The following is a 16,867-nucleotide window of genomic DNA, read 5'->3' as shown; positions in this document are numbered from 1 at the left end:
TATCTATTTCAATCATTTAAAAAATATAAATGTTCCTTAAGAGAGCACCACAGATTGCCCTTCACACAAAGCTCCAGGATCAAAGTGTTGGTGAAGTTTCCAATGGTAAAAGTTGTAATTATCAAAAATGGGAAGGAGGATTATTGGACTGGAATACAAAATGTGGGAAGTGCTCAAAATGCATTGCATATTGTTTTCTTAATTAGTATGTTGCATGACCAGCAAAGAGAGTGCAGAATATTTTTCTGGGTAATAGAAGCAGGCAAGTTTGTTACCTAGGTGAGTATCTTGAGGGATTAGACTCACAGAATTGTCATGGTGCAGAAGAAGGCCATTCGGCCCATTATGTCCGCACTGGCTGTCCAAACGAGCATCAGGACTTAGTGCCATTCCCATTCCGCTGTACACCCGCATTGTTTTTATTCAAGGCATCGCCTTGTGTGTTCGTGAATGCCTTGATTGAACCTGCCTCCACCACTCTTCCAGGCAATGCATTGCAGACCCTAACCACTCGTGTGAAAAGATTTTTTTTCGCATCACATTTGCTACTTTGAAAATTGCTTTAAATATGTCATCTGTTCTTGATCCTTTTATGAGCGAAAACCGTTTCTCCCTATCCAGTCTGCCCAGCCCCCTCATGATTTTGAACATCTGTCAAATCTCCTCGTAGCCTTCTTTTCGCCAAGGAGAATAGTCCCAACCTCTCCAATCTAGCCTCATAATAATAATAATCGCTTATTGTCACAAGTAGGCTTCAGTGAAGTTACTGTGAAAAGCCCCTAGTCGCCACATTCTGGCGCCTGTTCGGGGAGGCTGGAACAGGAATTGAACCCGCACTGCTGGTCTTCTTCTGCATTACAAGCCAGCTGTCTTAGCCCTCTGATAACTGAAGTTTCTCAACCTTGGAAACATTTGTATGAACCACTTGTGCACTCTTTCCAATATGTTCACATCCTTCCTATAGTGTGGTACCCAGAACTATACCCACTGTTCCAGCTGAGTTCTAACTAGCATCTTCTATAAGCTCAGCATAACCTCCTTGCTCCTATTAATAAATCCCAGAATACTATATGCTTTATTAACTGCTCTCTCCACCTCTTCTGCCACTTTCAATGATCTATGCTATTGTACCCCTTATTTTATATTGTCTCCCCATGTTCTTCCTACCAAAATGCATCACCCCCCACTTCTCCGCATTGAACGTCATCTTCCATATCTCTGCCCAAACTACCAACTGTATGTCCTTTTGAAGTTTTATATTGTTCTCTTCACAGTTTACAATATATCCAAGTTTTGTGTCATCTGCAAACTTTGAAATTGTCCCCGGCACACCAAAATTTAGATCATTAATGCACATCGTAGTTTTGCATCTACATTGCTACTGTCCAGTTTATTCCATGAGCTGTACCCGTGTTTTCAAACCTGTCTTGTTGCACCGTATCAAATACTCTCTGAAAGTCCACTTGACTTGGGTATCATTACTTCCTTTCTTACTCTGACTTTACCTATTAACTTACTGTACTATTGCTTTCTGTCCCTTCCAACCTGTGCATCCTGATATTCCTCTCTATTGTTTCCTCTTGGTTCCCACACCTCTGAGTAATGTTAAAGTCCTCCTGACAGCACCAGCAAAGTTCCTCACAAGGAACTTGGTCCCTGCTCGACTCGGGTGCAATCTGTCCGGCTTGTAATGCCTAGAGGTTCACAGAATAAGACAAAATGGAAGAAAAGTACATTATGAAGCAGTTGGGCCACAATTTAACTATCTTTATTGGGATGAAAAGGGCCTATTTTAGATGAACTAGATCAGCAGATTCTTTGTCTTGTCCTTCTCACTGGCTTCCTAATCTCCTTAATTCCAACTGGCTCAAATATGCAGCTGTGCATACCTTGTTCTGCTTGCTTGTCATCCAGGTGTTCATCCAGTTGCCCAATGGATTATATTTTAAATATCCGAGTTTTTAAATTTCTGGGAAACTGTGTACATCATTCCCATCAAATATTATATTCCATACACTCTTCACTACAAATTTAGTCTTTTATGCAAGGAATATCGGAACCTTTTAAGATCCGCAGTGGGATCAAACAACAGGGTTGCGCTCTGGTGCCAGAATTCTTGGGCATATCCTTTTCTTTGCTGTCACATGCCTTCAGTTCATTTACAAAAGGTGCCTACATAGCCAACGTAAAGCTGTTCAGCCTTGTCCATTGGCGATCCAAGGCGAAAGTGTGTAAAATCTTCAAAGTGTGGCTCAACATCGATCATGCTGCACCAGCATTCTGTGTAGAGGAACATCTTCGGCAGTAAATGGATGGACTCTCTCCCTCTAAAAGTGCTTGTTCCAGCATTGGGTAGACCAATTTTATGGCTCAGGATGTTGCCAAATAGCCATCCACCAACATTGACAATGTGACGCTGAAGCATCACGTATTTAGTCCCTAGAATCGCCAGCAATCTGTTCCATGATGCTAAAAGCAACTTGTCCTGAGCAAAAGCTATAGCTGTTATGTCCAAGCTGAGCAAGTGTGTGTAGAACAGCAGTAACCTGACCAATAACACCAGATTGCATGTCTACCAAACCTGTTGCAGTGAGAATGACTTTGTTCAACTTTGTTACTGTCACTGAATCCGTAAAATTCTGAAAATGTGCAAATTGTCCAAGGTACGTAATCTGGTATGTTAGTGGGTGTTGCTTTAATTTGCTTCATTATTTTACCCTACAATATGTGGAAAAAGCCTGCAAGATGGCTAATAAAGGTGCACTAAGCGATCAAGACTCCCTCCTCTAAAAACAAAGAGGCATATTATTACTTTGGAACAAAAGTAAAAGTGCTGTGACATGATGACAAGCGAGTTCACTTGAGCTTCCACTAATAACTGCGCATATCAACAAGAAGAATAAAGATAAGGTAAAGGCTAGTGGCCCAAAGTGCTCTTGTTCTTATAGCCACGAAGATTATCTGTACTGGATGCAGCATATTCGTAAATATAGAATGATCGAGGGTGTGGATCATGGAACATGCCTGCCAACAGGCTGATGATGCAAGGATAGGTTGGGTTTAATTAGCCTGAAATAGCCAGAAGGTCAGAGTTACACTACTATCAGAATTTGCATTGCAAGCTGTGGTTGGTTTAACACATTGAGGGGATGGCATGCTGTGCGCAAATCAGGATGAGCGTTTCAGCGGAGAGTGCGGACAACATAGTGCCCATTAATTACCTTGCTGGATTGAAGGCCATCACTAGGGGAGGCTGCACACCACAGCAAATCTTCAGTGAATTAGTTGGGCCCTTTTTTTTCTTTTGGAAGAAAATGCCCAGCAGGACATTTATTTAAATTTTGAGAAAATGGCACCAGGATTCAAGCCAACCTAAGATTGATTGACTTTGTTATTGAATGACAACGCAGAAGGTGGCTCGGCTCAACCTTTGTTTGTGGTGACCACTCAAAGTCCAAGAGCAAAGAAGAGTTACGGCAGGGGACATCTTGCAATAATTTGGCTGTCGAATAAGAAACCCTGGGTACCAATGAACTTGTGTTTCAAGTGGTTTTCAGTGCATTTTTATTCAGCTGCCAAGAAATATTGTGCCCAGAAAACATCCCTCATTAAGCTTTTGTTACTTTTGGACAAGTAACAATGTCCCAGAACATTCTTTGAACCTCAACTCCCTCTCATAGAATTATCATAGAATTTACAGTGCTCTCCAAAGATGTCTGTTAGAATACCTCCCTGAAGATGTGACATCCTTGATCCAACCCATAGATTAAGGTGTTATTGCCACATTCAAGGTTTGCTATCTACTTGGCACTTTTACACAGCTCACCAAGAGGAAATCTGATTATATGCAACTAACATTGCTAATGCTTTGGAGGAGGCAAAATCATTGGACAAAGGTGCAAAGTCATGAGGAAGAAGCATCATCGAGCAACTAATATTGCAACAGTTGTCTGAAGCTTTCAACCTCATCGAAGGAGGACTAAAAATTTTCAAAGATAATGATCCTTCTTATAGAAATCTGAAGATCAGAGATTAAGAGGGTCATCCACTGCTACAGGAAATTGTACAAAGCAAAAGCATAAAGTACAACAATCCATTTGAGCATTCTTCAAACCTGCAATTCACCAAGCTGTTCAAGGTGTACAGGTGCCAACAAGTGAAACAGAAGAAAACCCCTCCTTCAATCTCAATTAACTCCTTCCCATCTTGATGGTGAGTGTTAATTGTTTTATGACTTGTTTATTTTTGACTTCTAAATAAGGTGCATTTCATATTTGTGTTGCATATTAAGGTTGAAAATCTAAGGCTGGTCATGTACCTCCTGATACATACATGTGACTGGGAAAACATACTTAAGTTGTGGTTTTCAGGAACATAAATCCTAAAAACGGTATATTCCTTTACTCTTCACATGCCTGATGAGTGCAGCTCCAACAACACGAGGCATGAAACCATTCAGGGCAAAGTAGTCTGCTTGGCACCCCATCTGCAACATTAAACATTCACTCCCTCATCACCAGCATACAGTGGCAACAGTGTGTACCATCTACAAGATGCACTGCATAAGTTTTCCACCTTCCAAACCCAAGACCTCTACCACTAGAAGGACAAGGGCAGAAGAGGGTGGGAACACCTCCAACTGTTCCCTTCAAAACCATATATCATCCTGGCATAAACTATATAATTGTTCCTTCACTAGTACAGGGCCAAAATCCTGGAAGGCCATTCCACTACATGACACTAACTGCAGTGATTCAAGAATGTGGCTCACCACCACCTTTAGGGGAATTAGCTAGCTTCTCCGGTGGATCACATCCCAAGAACAAAAGGAAAAAAAGTGAGCCTGTAGCCTTGAGATTATCACAAGCAGGGGCTGGTGAGATATTTTACTTACCAAAAGGTTATTAGACTAGGAAATGTTTTGCCACAAGTTAATATTGAGGCAGACCGTCCTAAAAGGGTGAGATCATGTTTGAAAGAATAAAAATCTAAGCAGGGAATGGGATTAGAGTAAATTTGAAAAGCAAGGGCAGCCAGGTTAAATTGATCTCCTGGTCATTGAGTTTCCATAGAATTCCTACAGTAGAGAAGGAGGCCATTCAACCCATCGGGTCTGCACTGACCTCAGAAAGAGCACCCAACCTAAGTCCACTTCCCCACCCTGTCCACCGTAACTCTTCCTAACCTGCATATGTTTGGACTGTGGGAGGAAACCAGAGTACCTGGAGGGAACCCACGCAGACACTAGAGAACATGCAAACTCCACACAGTAACCCAAGGCCAGAATCTAACCCTGGTGCTATGAGGCTGCAGTGCTAGCCACCAAGCCACCCCATGTTTCATGACATTGTATTTGTAATTGATTAGCTTATTATGTAAGTTGATTTACACTGTCACATTAAATAAACTATCACATTGAAGAAAATTTTACCGATCATTCAACTTTGTTTTATGATGTTTAATACATCCATTGATGCCATGCTGGAAAATTCATGTGTATGAATATCAGGTGAAGCCTCGATCAGAATCTACTGTGATATTCCCCATGGACAAATGCAGCTTCCTGGCTGGGCTCATGAATTGAGAATGCGCTCTTGGACTATGCACAGTGATTGGAACTTGTATATTAATATGAGCCAGCACCTTCAGGAAAGGTTGAAAAAAAATCAGTAGGGACAAATAGAACATAGAACATAGAACAGTACAGCACAGAACAGGCCCTTCGGCCCTCGATGTTGTGCCGAGCAATGATCACCCCACTTAAACCCATATACCCCTAACCCAACAATCCCCCCCATTAACCTTTACACTACGGGCAATTGAGCATGGCCAATCCACCTAACCCGCACATCTTTGGACTGTGGGAGGAAACCGGAGCACCCGGAGGAAATCCACGCACACACTGGGAGGACGTGCAGACTCCACACAGACAGTGACCCAGCCGGGAATCGAACCTGGGACCCTGGAGCTGTGAAGCATTGATGCTAACCACCATGCTACCGTGAGGCCATCCAGGGAGGAAAAATAATGCTTCTGAATATTTCGAGTAGACAAAACTTTACTGTTAAAATGAAAAGAAGAAATAGATCACTCTACTATTGAAACTGTTCTTTATATGAATAGATCATTGATTTGAGATCAGTGTCATGCCAGCATGCTTTGTTGAAATAACCTGGGATGGTTTGAAATAACTAATGAATGTTTTATTCAGAGTTTTGCTTCAATGAGTTGAATCAGCTGAGTTTTTACACTTGTTTGGACTTGAAGTGGTCTAATGATATGATTTCAAACATACAACTTCTGGAGAGAATAACTAAACTTTTTTTCTCTGCAGTCTTACTTCAAGACAAATCTAGTAAACTTGGTAACTTAAGCTTATTGTATGAGTTGACCAAAATTGAAGTTTTTTTATTTGCTTTTCCTCTATTTCCAATTAACAGCATTTTAGTGCGTAATGATGTGAACTAAAAACATATATGTTGCTGAATATTTGTTTAAGCATAATGGGTTATTCTTCTTGAGAGTTGATATGTAAACATGAGGTGGAAGGAGTGGGCAGCGGCCAGAAGAGAAATAAATATTCCTAAATAACTTTGCATCACAGATCTATTCTGTCTTTGAATTTTAGACTGTCTTCACTTTTTCCCTCTCCTTTTCCAAAATTGCTGATTTAGTCAGTAGGATGTGATTCCACAGACTGCAGTCACTCTCTGGTGTACTTTGCCCAAGTGCCTATGGGGAATTTGTGAGCCATGTAGTTTTTAAAAAATAAATTTAAATTACCCAATTATTTTTTCCAATTAAGGGGCAGTTTAATGTGGCCAATCCACCTACTCTGCACATTTTTTTGGGTTGTGGGGGCGAAACCCACGCAGTCACGGAGAATGTGCAAACTCCACACTGACAGTGACCCAGAACCGGGATCGAACTGAGGACCTCAGCGCCGCGAGGCAGCTGTGCTAACCACTAGGCCACCGTGCTGTCCCTGAGCCATGTTGTTTACTATCTGTAAGGCTAGTTGGGTGGGCATCACATCCCAGTTATATTCTATTATCATCTGAAGCCATGAATATGCCTTACTAGCTGGCGTGACTGGAAAAGTCATCACAAACTCTTGTCTCCCAAACTGTGGTTAATTATGCCATCTTGATTGCTACCCTAATGGTCAACAATTAAATCTGGGATCATTCTTCAGAGATCTTGCCTCTGAACTATTGACATACCCAACATTTTGACTTTTATTATGATATGAAGGAATGCTTTTCACCAGTTCTTGGTAGGTGGTCTATAATCAGAATATTGTTCAGCATCCCAAAATGTATGAAGAATTGTATTTTAATATTAGGGGAGTCGAATATTGGCTGATTGTTCCTGTACATTTTATAGACTGAGCCCATCCACTGCTAGACTGAACCAAAATTTAGTAGATGATTACATCCTAGTCTAGGGGTGTTGTGATGACCAATTTTTTTGCCATCTTGGCCGAAACCAGTAACTTCTTTCAAAAGAAATCTGAAGTCCCAGATATGCAAAGAATGAAACCACAAGTTTCGGTGGTTTAAATGAGATGTTTTTTTTTGCTATACAAGAGTCAAACAAAGCAAACATGATATTATCTTGTAAAATCTCCAATACGCTGAAACCCAGAATCAACATAAGTCGAATTGAGAGGCAAATGCTGGTTGATTGTAAACTAAATTACACATTCCATAGCAGATACATACAAGAATCAATCTTCTGAATTGGCTCAGCAATCCACTGAGCCTTTTGTTGTCAATCTCAGTGGCAAAGTCCTTCACAATTCTGTCTTCCTCATGATGATTTTCAGCTCCTCTTCTAGGGCTTGGCCTGATTCCCCACCTGACAGCAACGCACAACCAACCCGAATTCCATGGGCACGGTCTTCATCAAACGTAGCATGTTCTGCAGAACTTTTTAAACTTGGTTTGGATAACAGTGTTATCTTTATATAACAGAAATAACTGCAGAAACTAGATATTTGCTTATTCTCAGCTTCTGGATCTAGCCTCTGACTTTTCAGCTTGCCTGTACTGCATCAGTGCATTTCTCTACTTCTATTGAGCTAGGATGGTTGAGTCCTTTTATAGCTTTCAACCAGGTCTAGTTTCCCCAGAGATTTTGGTTTCCAATCTCAATTTCAGTCTTTGTTTCGCTAGAAACTGGGCTAGTCAGTTTCCTTTATTCACTTTCTCTTTTTAGTTTTCCTTGTTACGGGCATCTGGTCAGCTGTCAACAAAGATTAAGATACTGCGCCAGCTGTGGAATGTTTTTAGGTTTTAAGACTGTGCAGAAAAGATAGATTTGTTCCAGGAGTGATAATATATGAAATAGGGCTTTGTTATTTTATTAACAGAACTTTATTAAAACAGAAGAATAGAATATTTAAATATTCAAACTTCACAGTTCTAACACTAACAGATTATATACCGTTTCTTTACTTTAACATAGGATGCCCCATTAAACAACACTTGGTATTAAAATATAGCCCTTGTTCCACTTACACATCCAGGCAAAGGCAACACTTACATTTAGGAAGCAATCTTTCTTCTGTTAGGGCATCTCTTTCAGATACCTTTTTCAAATCTTTCTCTCTCTCTGCAGTTTCCAGGACCTGTTCCTAAGCTCCGCCCAGCCCTTCAAACAAAGCTTCTTCTCGAGGTAGTCAAACTTGAATCTATTCTCGTTATTTGGCTGATAGCCAATTCCCGTTTATACAAAAGGCCAGAGCACGGCCATTCATATGCAATTACTTTCCATTGATAGATCATTAGGTCATCAGACTCTGTTAATGGATAATGGCTGGTTTTGCAGGAATGTCCCGAATGATAATGTTTGGTGAATCACATTATGCATTCCTAACAAGTTTAAGTCTGAATGGGAGCATGTGACTCAACCAGGTATGGACATCTCCCTTCGTGTTCGAGCGAGTAGCTTTTTCCTTCAATCTGTTTAAACCTTTAGATTGTCCCCATTTCTGAACCCAAATTTCTAATATCTCCTTATCATGGTAACCCTTTCAATTAAGCTCTGTCTCAACTGCAGACTTTGACCGCAGATTTCACCACAGGGGCAATAAACATTGGAGCCTGGAGGGGTGATTCATTTTTTTGTGTTCTGTCCCTTTCGCAGTTCCTGGATAATGAAGCAATCAGTGACTGCATGCATCAAACCATATGCATTCAGTCTTGGGCAGATAAATGACAAATATTTTGTGCCAAGCAATGACCATCCTCTATTCTCTGCTTTCAATCGTATTCCCATCATCAATTCCCTCACCATCAACTTCTTTGGTCACCGTTGACCAGAAACTTAACTGGACCAACCCCCCTCATACCGTAGCTACAAGAGCGGATCAGAGTAAGGGCAATCTGTGGTAGCTGAAATGCGTCCTGACTCCCCAAAGACACTATACTGTCCAAAAGGCACAAATAATGAGTGTGATGGAAAACCCTTCACTTGTTTTCAGTTCCAACAACACTCCGAGCTTCATAGCATTTAGGATTTCGGACCCAACCAGCATCTTAAAATCTACTCTTCTTCTCTGACGCACCATGTTTTGGGTTGCTGTAAGTTTCAAGGGAACATTGCTCCCTACTCAATAGTACTGTAGTAGTACCTGCACTGCATCAGCTGCAGCAAATTAAGAGGGCTCATCATCACCACCTTGGAGCATAGCCAGCGACACCCAGATCTTGTGAATGGAAAAAGTTATACATACTATTTCTTATCTGAACGAACATGACAGTTATTTGTGCAGTATGTTCTTAGTCCAGAAAATATATATATATATATTTATAGAGGGTAGTGCTAGCTGGACAGGAATACTTTAGCAAAAGGTTGATCAAAAGTTAGAAGATCAAAAGTTAGAAATTTAAATCAAATCCAGCACAATAACTGTAAATGTATTGGATAACAATATGCAACATAATGGGAAGAGCAATTTATAATCTAAATAGATCAAATACTTTATAAAGGGCTTAATTCTAAGGCGATACTGATGACAACCTTACAAAAGAAATGGTCTTTTCAGATTTTAATATGCTGTAAACAATTGGCAAATTATTGTGCACTAGTAAATCTCCAGGGAGTGCACCAGCAGTTCAGAACAAAATCTGTGTTCATAATCTAAGATGCTTTCTAGAAAGGGTGACCCAAAACTGGCTTGTCCATTCATAACTTCCTATAACGTTGTTTTATTTTCATATAGGTCGTCTAAACTACGCACATCCTGGATCGGACAGTCCTCTTCCTATTAATGGTAAGTATTTGTCATAAATACACAATCATTTCCTAATGCTGAAATTGTGAACACGGCAGTTGACGAATTACAGGCCCAACCAGCATCGTATCACTATGGCGCAATACACTAGAATTCTAAGCAGTGAATATCTCAGCCCAGTAGGTTTCTGTTCTGGGCATAAGTCGGAATGCCACCCTTCACTTTCTGTAGGCATTCATACAAGATCTGTGCCAACAGAACAACTAATAATCCTTTTTATTTATGTAACATCTATAAAGTAAAATTTTATAACCTTACGGATCCGTTGCAGCACGCATCTGAATAATTGGAAACTTATTGTAAACAGAGAACAAGTTTGACAGTTGTAGCCTTGCATACTGCCAACTAGGTATAAATTGCACATGAAGTGTATAGTGTAGCAGGACCTGCATACATAAAAATTGGATAATTAAATTATTATAAAATAAGTTTCTAAAATCCTTATCAGTGTTTGAACTATAACTCATTCTTAAAATGTACTATGAGAGAAATGATTAACCAACCATTTTTTGGCTGGCCGTTTCTTATTCTGGAATAGAAACGTAATGATGTGGGACACAAGCCATTTGGTAAGAGCCATCAAATTAGTTCCACTCCTCTGCACATTCCCTACAGTCTGGCAAATATCTCCCCTTCCCAGCATATATTCAATTCCATTGTAATTAATCTACTGTACTTAATCTACTTCCACATCCTACATCTCATCTGTAACCCTTCAGCCCATGAACCCTTCATGATTTGAACACCTCTATCAAATTTCTTGTCCTCTCCTAAGTTCAGGTCCAGTTTCTCTAGCCTGTCAAGGTAGCTGATTCTTTTTTTTATTCAGTGCAAGATGAAATGAAAAAAACCCATAAAATACATGGTACAGCAAATTAGTTTGATGGGTAAGGCTATAAATCAATTTCTCAGTTCATAAGATTATATAAAACATTCATGATGCATTCATTTCCTTCAATTAATCTCTTTAGTAGTTTGTAGTTGAGTGCCAAATATTAGTTATAATATTTTATATGTTGGATGTAATAGAATCCATGATTTAAATTTCCTTTGGCAGGACAGCCAAATATTTCTTAAAATTCAGAATGCCCCATTAATAGCTTTCAAATTAATAGCTTTATATCACAAAGACAGAATTGACAAAACTTTTCCTGACAGCTGAAGTTATTTTCCTAATTTTTGTTGTCACGTCACAAATGTCTTTTTGAAGATGGAGGGGTTGTAATGTTCCCACTAAACTGCGTTAGTGTGCATGATGCAATGGCTTGGAAGGTACCAAGCAGACCTCATTCTGTGATGAATGGCAGCTGCACAAAGAAATGTAAAACACCATTCACTAAAAGTAGCATTTGAAAAGAAACTTTCTGGTTGAGGGTGTCCATGGGTACAGTATGCAGAATAGAACCGGCTGTCAAAGCACCTATGGGAATAAACTCTCCATTTTTAATTTACTGATGTGGAGATGCCGGCGTTGGACTGGGGTAAGCACAGTAAGAAGTCTTGCATGTTTGTTTCAAACACTAGCTTTCGGAGCACTGCTCCTTCCTCAGGTGAATGAAGAGGTATGTTCCAGAAACATGTATATAGGCAAATTCAAAGAGGCCAGACAATGCTTAGAATGCGAGCATTTGCAGGTAATTAAGTTTTTACAGATCCAGAGATAGAGATAACCCCAGGTTAAAGAGGTGTGAATTGTCTCAAGCCAGGACAGTTGGTAGGATTTCGCAAGCGACATGAATCTCGGGTCCCAGTTGAGGCAGCACTCATGTGTGCGGAACGTGGGTATAAGTTTCTGCTCGGTGATTCTGCATTGTCGCACGTCCCGAAGGCCGCCTTGGAGAACGTATCACCAGAGTTCAGAGGCTGAATGCCCTTGACTGCTGAAGTGTTCCCCGACTGGAAGGGAACATTCCTGCCTGGAGATTGTCGCGCGATGTCCGTTCATTTTTGTCGCAGCGTCTGCATGGTCTTGCCAATGTACCACGCTTTGGGACATCCTTTCCTGCAGCGTATGAGGTAGACAGCATTGGCCGACTCGCACGAGTATGTACCGTGTACCTGGTTGGTGGTGTTCTCGCGTGTAATGGTGGCATCCATGTCGATGATCTGGCATGTCTTGCAGAGATTGCCATGGCAGGGTTGTGTGGTGTCGTGGTCGCTGTTCTGAAGGCTGGGTAGTTTGCTGCAAACAATGGTTTGTTTGAGGTTGCGTGGTTGTTTGAAGGCAAGTAGCGGGGGTGTGGGGATGACCTTGGCAAGATGTTCATTTTCATCGATGACTTGTTGAAGTCTGCAAAGAAGATGTCGTTTGGACCCACGGCGAAGAATCACTGAAACAGAATCACCAGAACAGCGACCCCGACACCACACAACCCTGCCATGGCAATCTCCGCAAGACATGCCAGATTATCGACATGGATACCACCATTACACGTGAGAACACCACCCACCAGGTACGCGGTACATACTTGTGCAACTCGGCCAACGTTGTCTACCTCATACACTGCAGGAAAGGATGTCCCGAAGCGTGGTACATTGGCGAGACCATGCAGACGCTGCGACAATGAATGAATGGACATCGCGCGACAATCACCAGGCAGGAATGTTTCCATCCAGTCGGGGAACATTTAGCAGTCAAGGGCATTCAGCCTCTGATTTCTGGGTAAGCGTTCTCCAAGGCAGCCTTCAGGACGCGCGACAATGCAGAATCGCCGAGCAGAAATGTATAGCCAAGTTCGGCACACGAGTGGGGCCTCAACCGGGACCTCGGATTCATGTCACATTACATTCACCCCCCACCATCTGGCCTGGGCTTGCAAAATCCTACCAACTGTCCTGGCTTGAGACAATTCACACCTCTTTAACCTGGAGTTATCCCTATCTCTGGATCTGTAAAGACTTAATTACCTGCAAATGCTTGCATTCTAAGCATTGTCTGGCCTCTCTGAATTTGTCTATATACATGTTTCTGGAACATACCTCTTCATTCACCTGAGGAAGGTGCAGTGCTCCGAAAGCTAGTGTTTGAAACAAATCTGTTGGACTTTAACCTGGTGTTGTAAGACTTCTTACTGAATTTACTGGATAGCGTAATACATATAGGATTCTGTTGATACACAACTGAGGTATTGACACAAGTTAACCACATTTATTTGGTCAGATGGATGTCTGATGCATTCAGGCTCTGAATCTTCAAGCATGAAATATGTAGGCACATTACGCACCCATAATTCCTATTTCTAGCTTCATATGTTGCTAATCTGGTCTGATTTTGTTTTTAAAATGCCTATTGTGCTGTGCAGACTGCTTAATGGTTGGAAAGTAAATTAAAAATGCGAGAAATACTCTAGCAGGTCTGGCATACCTGTGGAGAGAGAAACCGAATTTTCTTCATATATGACTTCTCTTCAGAACTCTAGAAGATGGAAGGTTAAAACATGCTATGAAGTGGAAAACATTTTCAGGGGTTTGCTGAATGCAACAAATAGTGTGGCTCTGTAGAAGAAAATAAAGAATTGATGATTGGTGGTAGGTGCTTGCAATGGAAGTGTTCACAAACGATCTAAAGTAGGGTAAGCAATGGTGCTGCAGATTAATTAATTAAGTACGAGTCGTTATAAGAAATGTAAATCGATTTACACAAATTCATAATTCTCCTGTTATTGAGTTAATCTTTTTGCAGTATGATCATCAGAAAACTCTGCTCCCGCCTTCAATTTGGATAATCACATGACCTCAGTTATCCTAAAATAATATGCATTTGCGTAATCAAATTATCATGAAATTTTCAATGAATTTTCATCAGAGACGAGACATTTACACTAAACCTAAGATGCCTAGTTAATCAAAACTCAGTCGCTCAATCATGCTCCAGCTCATTTTTAAATTTGCAGATTAAAGGTCATAATCCGCATGAAATTGCTTTTGATGGATGTGCATCATCTATTTCCACAGCAGAAGGTGGCATCATTATGGGTTTTTTTTGTCATTTCATGTTATGACCTGAATGGAACCTTATTGAAGTTGGGTTGCCTATTGAAAGGAGTGAGTTATTAATTTTGGGGTTTCATAATGAAGTGCTATCCAGCATCCAGAATTGTAAACTTAAATAGAATTTTTAAAATATTCTGTGTTCCACTTCATTAATGGCATTAAACCTCATCTGCCCCGGCCTGGTTGATGGTTTCAATGTAAGTGTTTATGTATTCTGGCACTATAATCCTTGTAACTAGTCTGTCAATCTGCTCGGTGTATGGCAGTGATATTTGGAGTCTTTTGTATTCTGCAATTCTTTGTTTTAAATGAGAATTATTACTGTCTCCACTTGTCTTGATGCATGTATTTAGATTTTGGTGTAGGAGCACAATTTGCAAATTTGACCATGTAGAAGTAGGGGGGTTTGACAAATAATGAGGACTGTAAAAAAAAACATTGAAGTAGACATAAATGAGCAAAATATCCTGATTAGGCAAAGATACTAGTTAAATGTAGGGAAGCAAGTGGTATTAAATTTTGAGTAATATGCAAAGTGAGTTTACACTTTGGAAAGATATTAAAAGCTATCGGTAAACGGAGACCAAGGGGTTTAAATATGCAACTTGTTGTTAAATGCGTGCAGATTTTAAAAAGTCGTTAAAAACTGAATTGCCGTTGAGTTTTAGAAATGAGAACAGAGAGGACAAACAAAAAAAAATAGCAATGAGACACGAGGGAATGGTTTGATCACATTTAGTTAGGGTATTCATAACTATATATAATCTATTACATAAAGACTATACATAGAAAAAAGCATAGAAAATAGAAGGAGGAGGAGGCCATTTGGCTCTTCCACCATTCATTATGATCATCAAGTTCAGTACCCTGATCTAGCCTTCCTCCCCCATATTCCTTGATCTTTTTAACCGCAAGAGCTATATCTAACTCCTTATACTTACACAATATTTTGGCCTCAACTACTTTTCTGTGGTAGTGAATTCCACAGATTCACCACTCTTTGGGTGAAGAAATTTCTACTCACCTCAATCCTAAAAGGTTTACCCTTCTCCTCAATCTATGACCCCTAGTTCAGGACACTCCTTCTCCTCTTCCTCCTCCTCCTTTCTTTCCCCCCACTCCCCCCCGACATCACCTGAGTTTTTAACTTTTTTGTTTGTCTGGTATCTGCTGCTCTGTTGTCCTGATGTGCTCTGCTGCTGTCTTAATTTTACACAAACCACTGCATTTCTTAAAAGAAGCACTGACTTCCCCCATTACGTTCATACTCTGTCCAAATTATAACCTCCCACTGTCTTTATAGTGCACTCCGTTAACATTGTAGATTTATCAGGATGATGCCAAAAAATGGTAATTTATAGTTGCAAGGAAAAATGAGATTTCTAAATGTTTTGACAGTCAATGAGGAAAGACTATTTCCTCAATTTCAGAAGTTATTGACCAGGAACCATCAATTTAAATTTGTGAGAAGAGAGATTCTCAGAAAATTTTCATGCAGTGACTTCTGGGGCATCAAGTGCTTTGCCACAGGAAATAATCGAGGGAGACCACTATCTATTAGGGGAACACTTGGATCAGTATTTGAACAGAGGGCAACAGGGAGAATGTAGGTTAGTGGAATTGCAGAATCACCAGAATGTTATATAGCACAGAAGGGGACCATTTAGTGTTTGTCTGTGCTGGGTCTCCATAGGAGCAAACTGTGCCACTCTCTCGCCTTCTCCCTGTAGCCCTGCACATTTGTCCTTTTCAGATAACTGCTCAATTCTCTCTTGAATGCCTCAATTGAACCTGCCTCGACCTCTCATTCAGGCAACGCATTCCAGATCCTAACCACTCACTGTATGAGAGCTTTTCCTCATGTGACCAACTGGGCCGATGGGCCTGTTTCTATGCTGCAAACATCTATTACTCTATGATCATTGCTGCTTTTACTAATTACCTTAAATCTGTTCCTTCCTGTTCTCGATTCTTTTACCAATGGAACATGTTTCCCCTATCTACTCTGACCAGTGTCATGATATGCATCTATGTATATAATGGAGTGCAGACAGGCAGTGATTGACACACAGGATGACCAGTAAGCGCGCACACCAGCAGCCAATCACCAGACAGGACTGCCACTATAAAGCCAGAGGGCACTAGGTTTCCCGCTCTCTCTGAACCCAGCCACTGAGACAGTCAGAGTTCGTGAGCTAGCCAGTGCAAACACCATGCAGTAGCTAGTAAGTCTGGTCAGGCTAGTACTAGGTCTCAAGTCAAGTCAGTAAAGTGTCAACCCACAGTTGAACATGTATAGTAGTTAAGAGGTTAAATAAAATTGTGTTGCATCTTATCAAGTGTTGGGGATCTGTCTCTCACTACACTGCATCAAGTGCAGTCCACGTCGACCCAACCTGCCTAACACATCATGGTACCAGTGAGTGATACTGCAATTTGACGGACCTACCTTGAGTGAATCAGCGTTGACCAGCAAACAGCCATCCGGTGACATGGAAAACGTCCACCCTACTCTGCAGCTCCGCATCGCCGGCAACCTCGGTGCAAATTGGAAGATCTTCAAACAAAAGTTCC

The 16,867-nt window shown here is 40.8% G+C and overlaps 1 protein-coding gene across 2 annotated transcripts in view; it reads left to right on the top strand.

Moving 5' to 3' along the window:
- The window catches only part of cpeb4b (cytoplasmic polyadenylation element binding protein 4b), a 147,369-nt gene that overhangs the window by 50,876 nt on the left and 79,626 nt on the right, over positions 1–16,867 (top strand). For both annotated transcript variants that reach the window (XM_038795473.1, XM_038795472.1), the window contains exon 3: positions 10,229–10,279. In XM_038795473.1, coding sequence (XP_038651401.1) covers positions 10,229–10,279 — 51 coding nt within the window. The remainder of the gene's footprint in view (positions 1–10,228; positions 10,280–16,867) is intronic.

This window comes from Scyliorhinus canicula, chromosome 4 (genome assembly GCF_902713615.1).
Source record: "Scyliorhinus canicula chromosome 4, sScyCan1.1, whole genome shotgun sequence".
Taxonomy (NCBI): Eukaryota; Metazoa; Chordata; class Chondrichthyes; order Carcharhiniformes; family Scyliorhinidae; genus Scyliorhinus; species Scyliorhinus canicula.
Note: the sequence above shows the minus strand (reverse complement) of the source record. Positions and strands in the feature narration are given on the sequence as shown.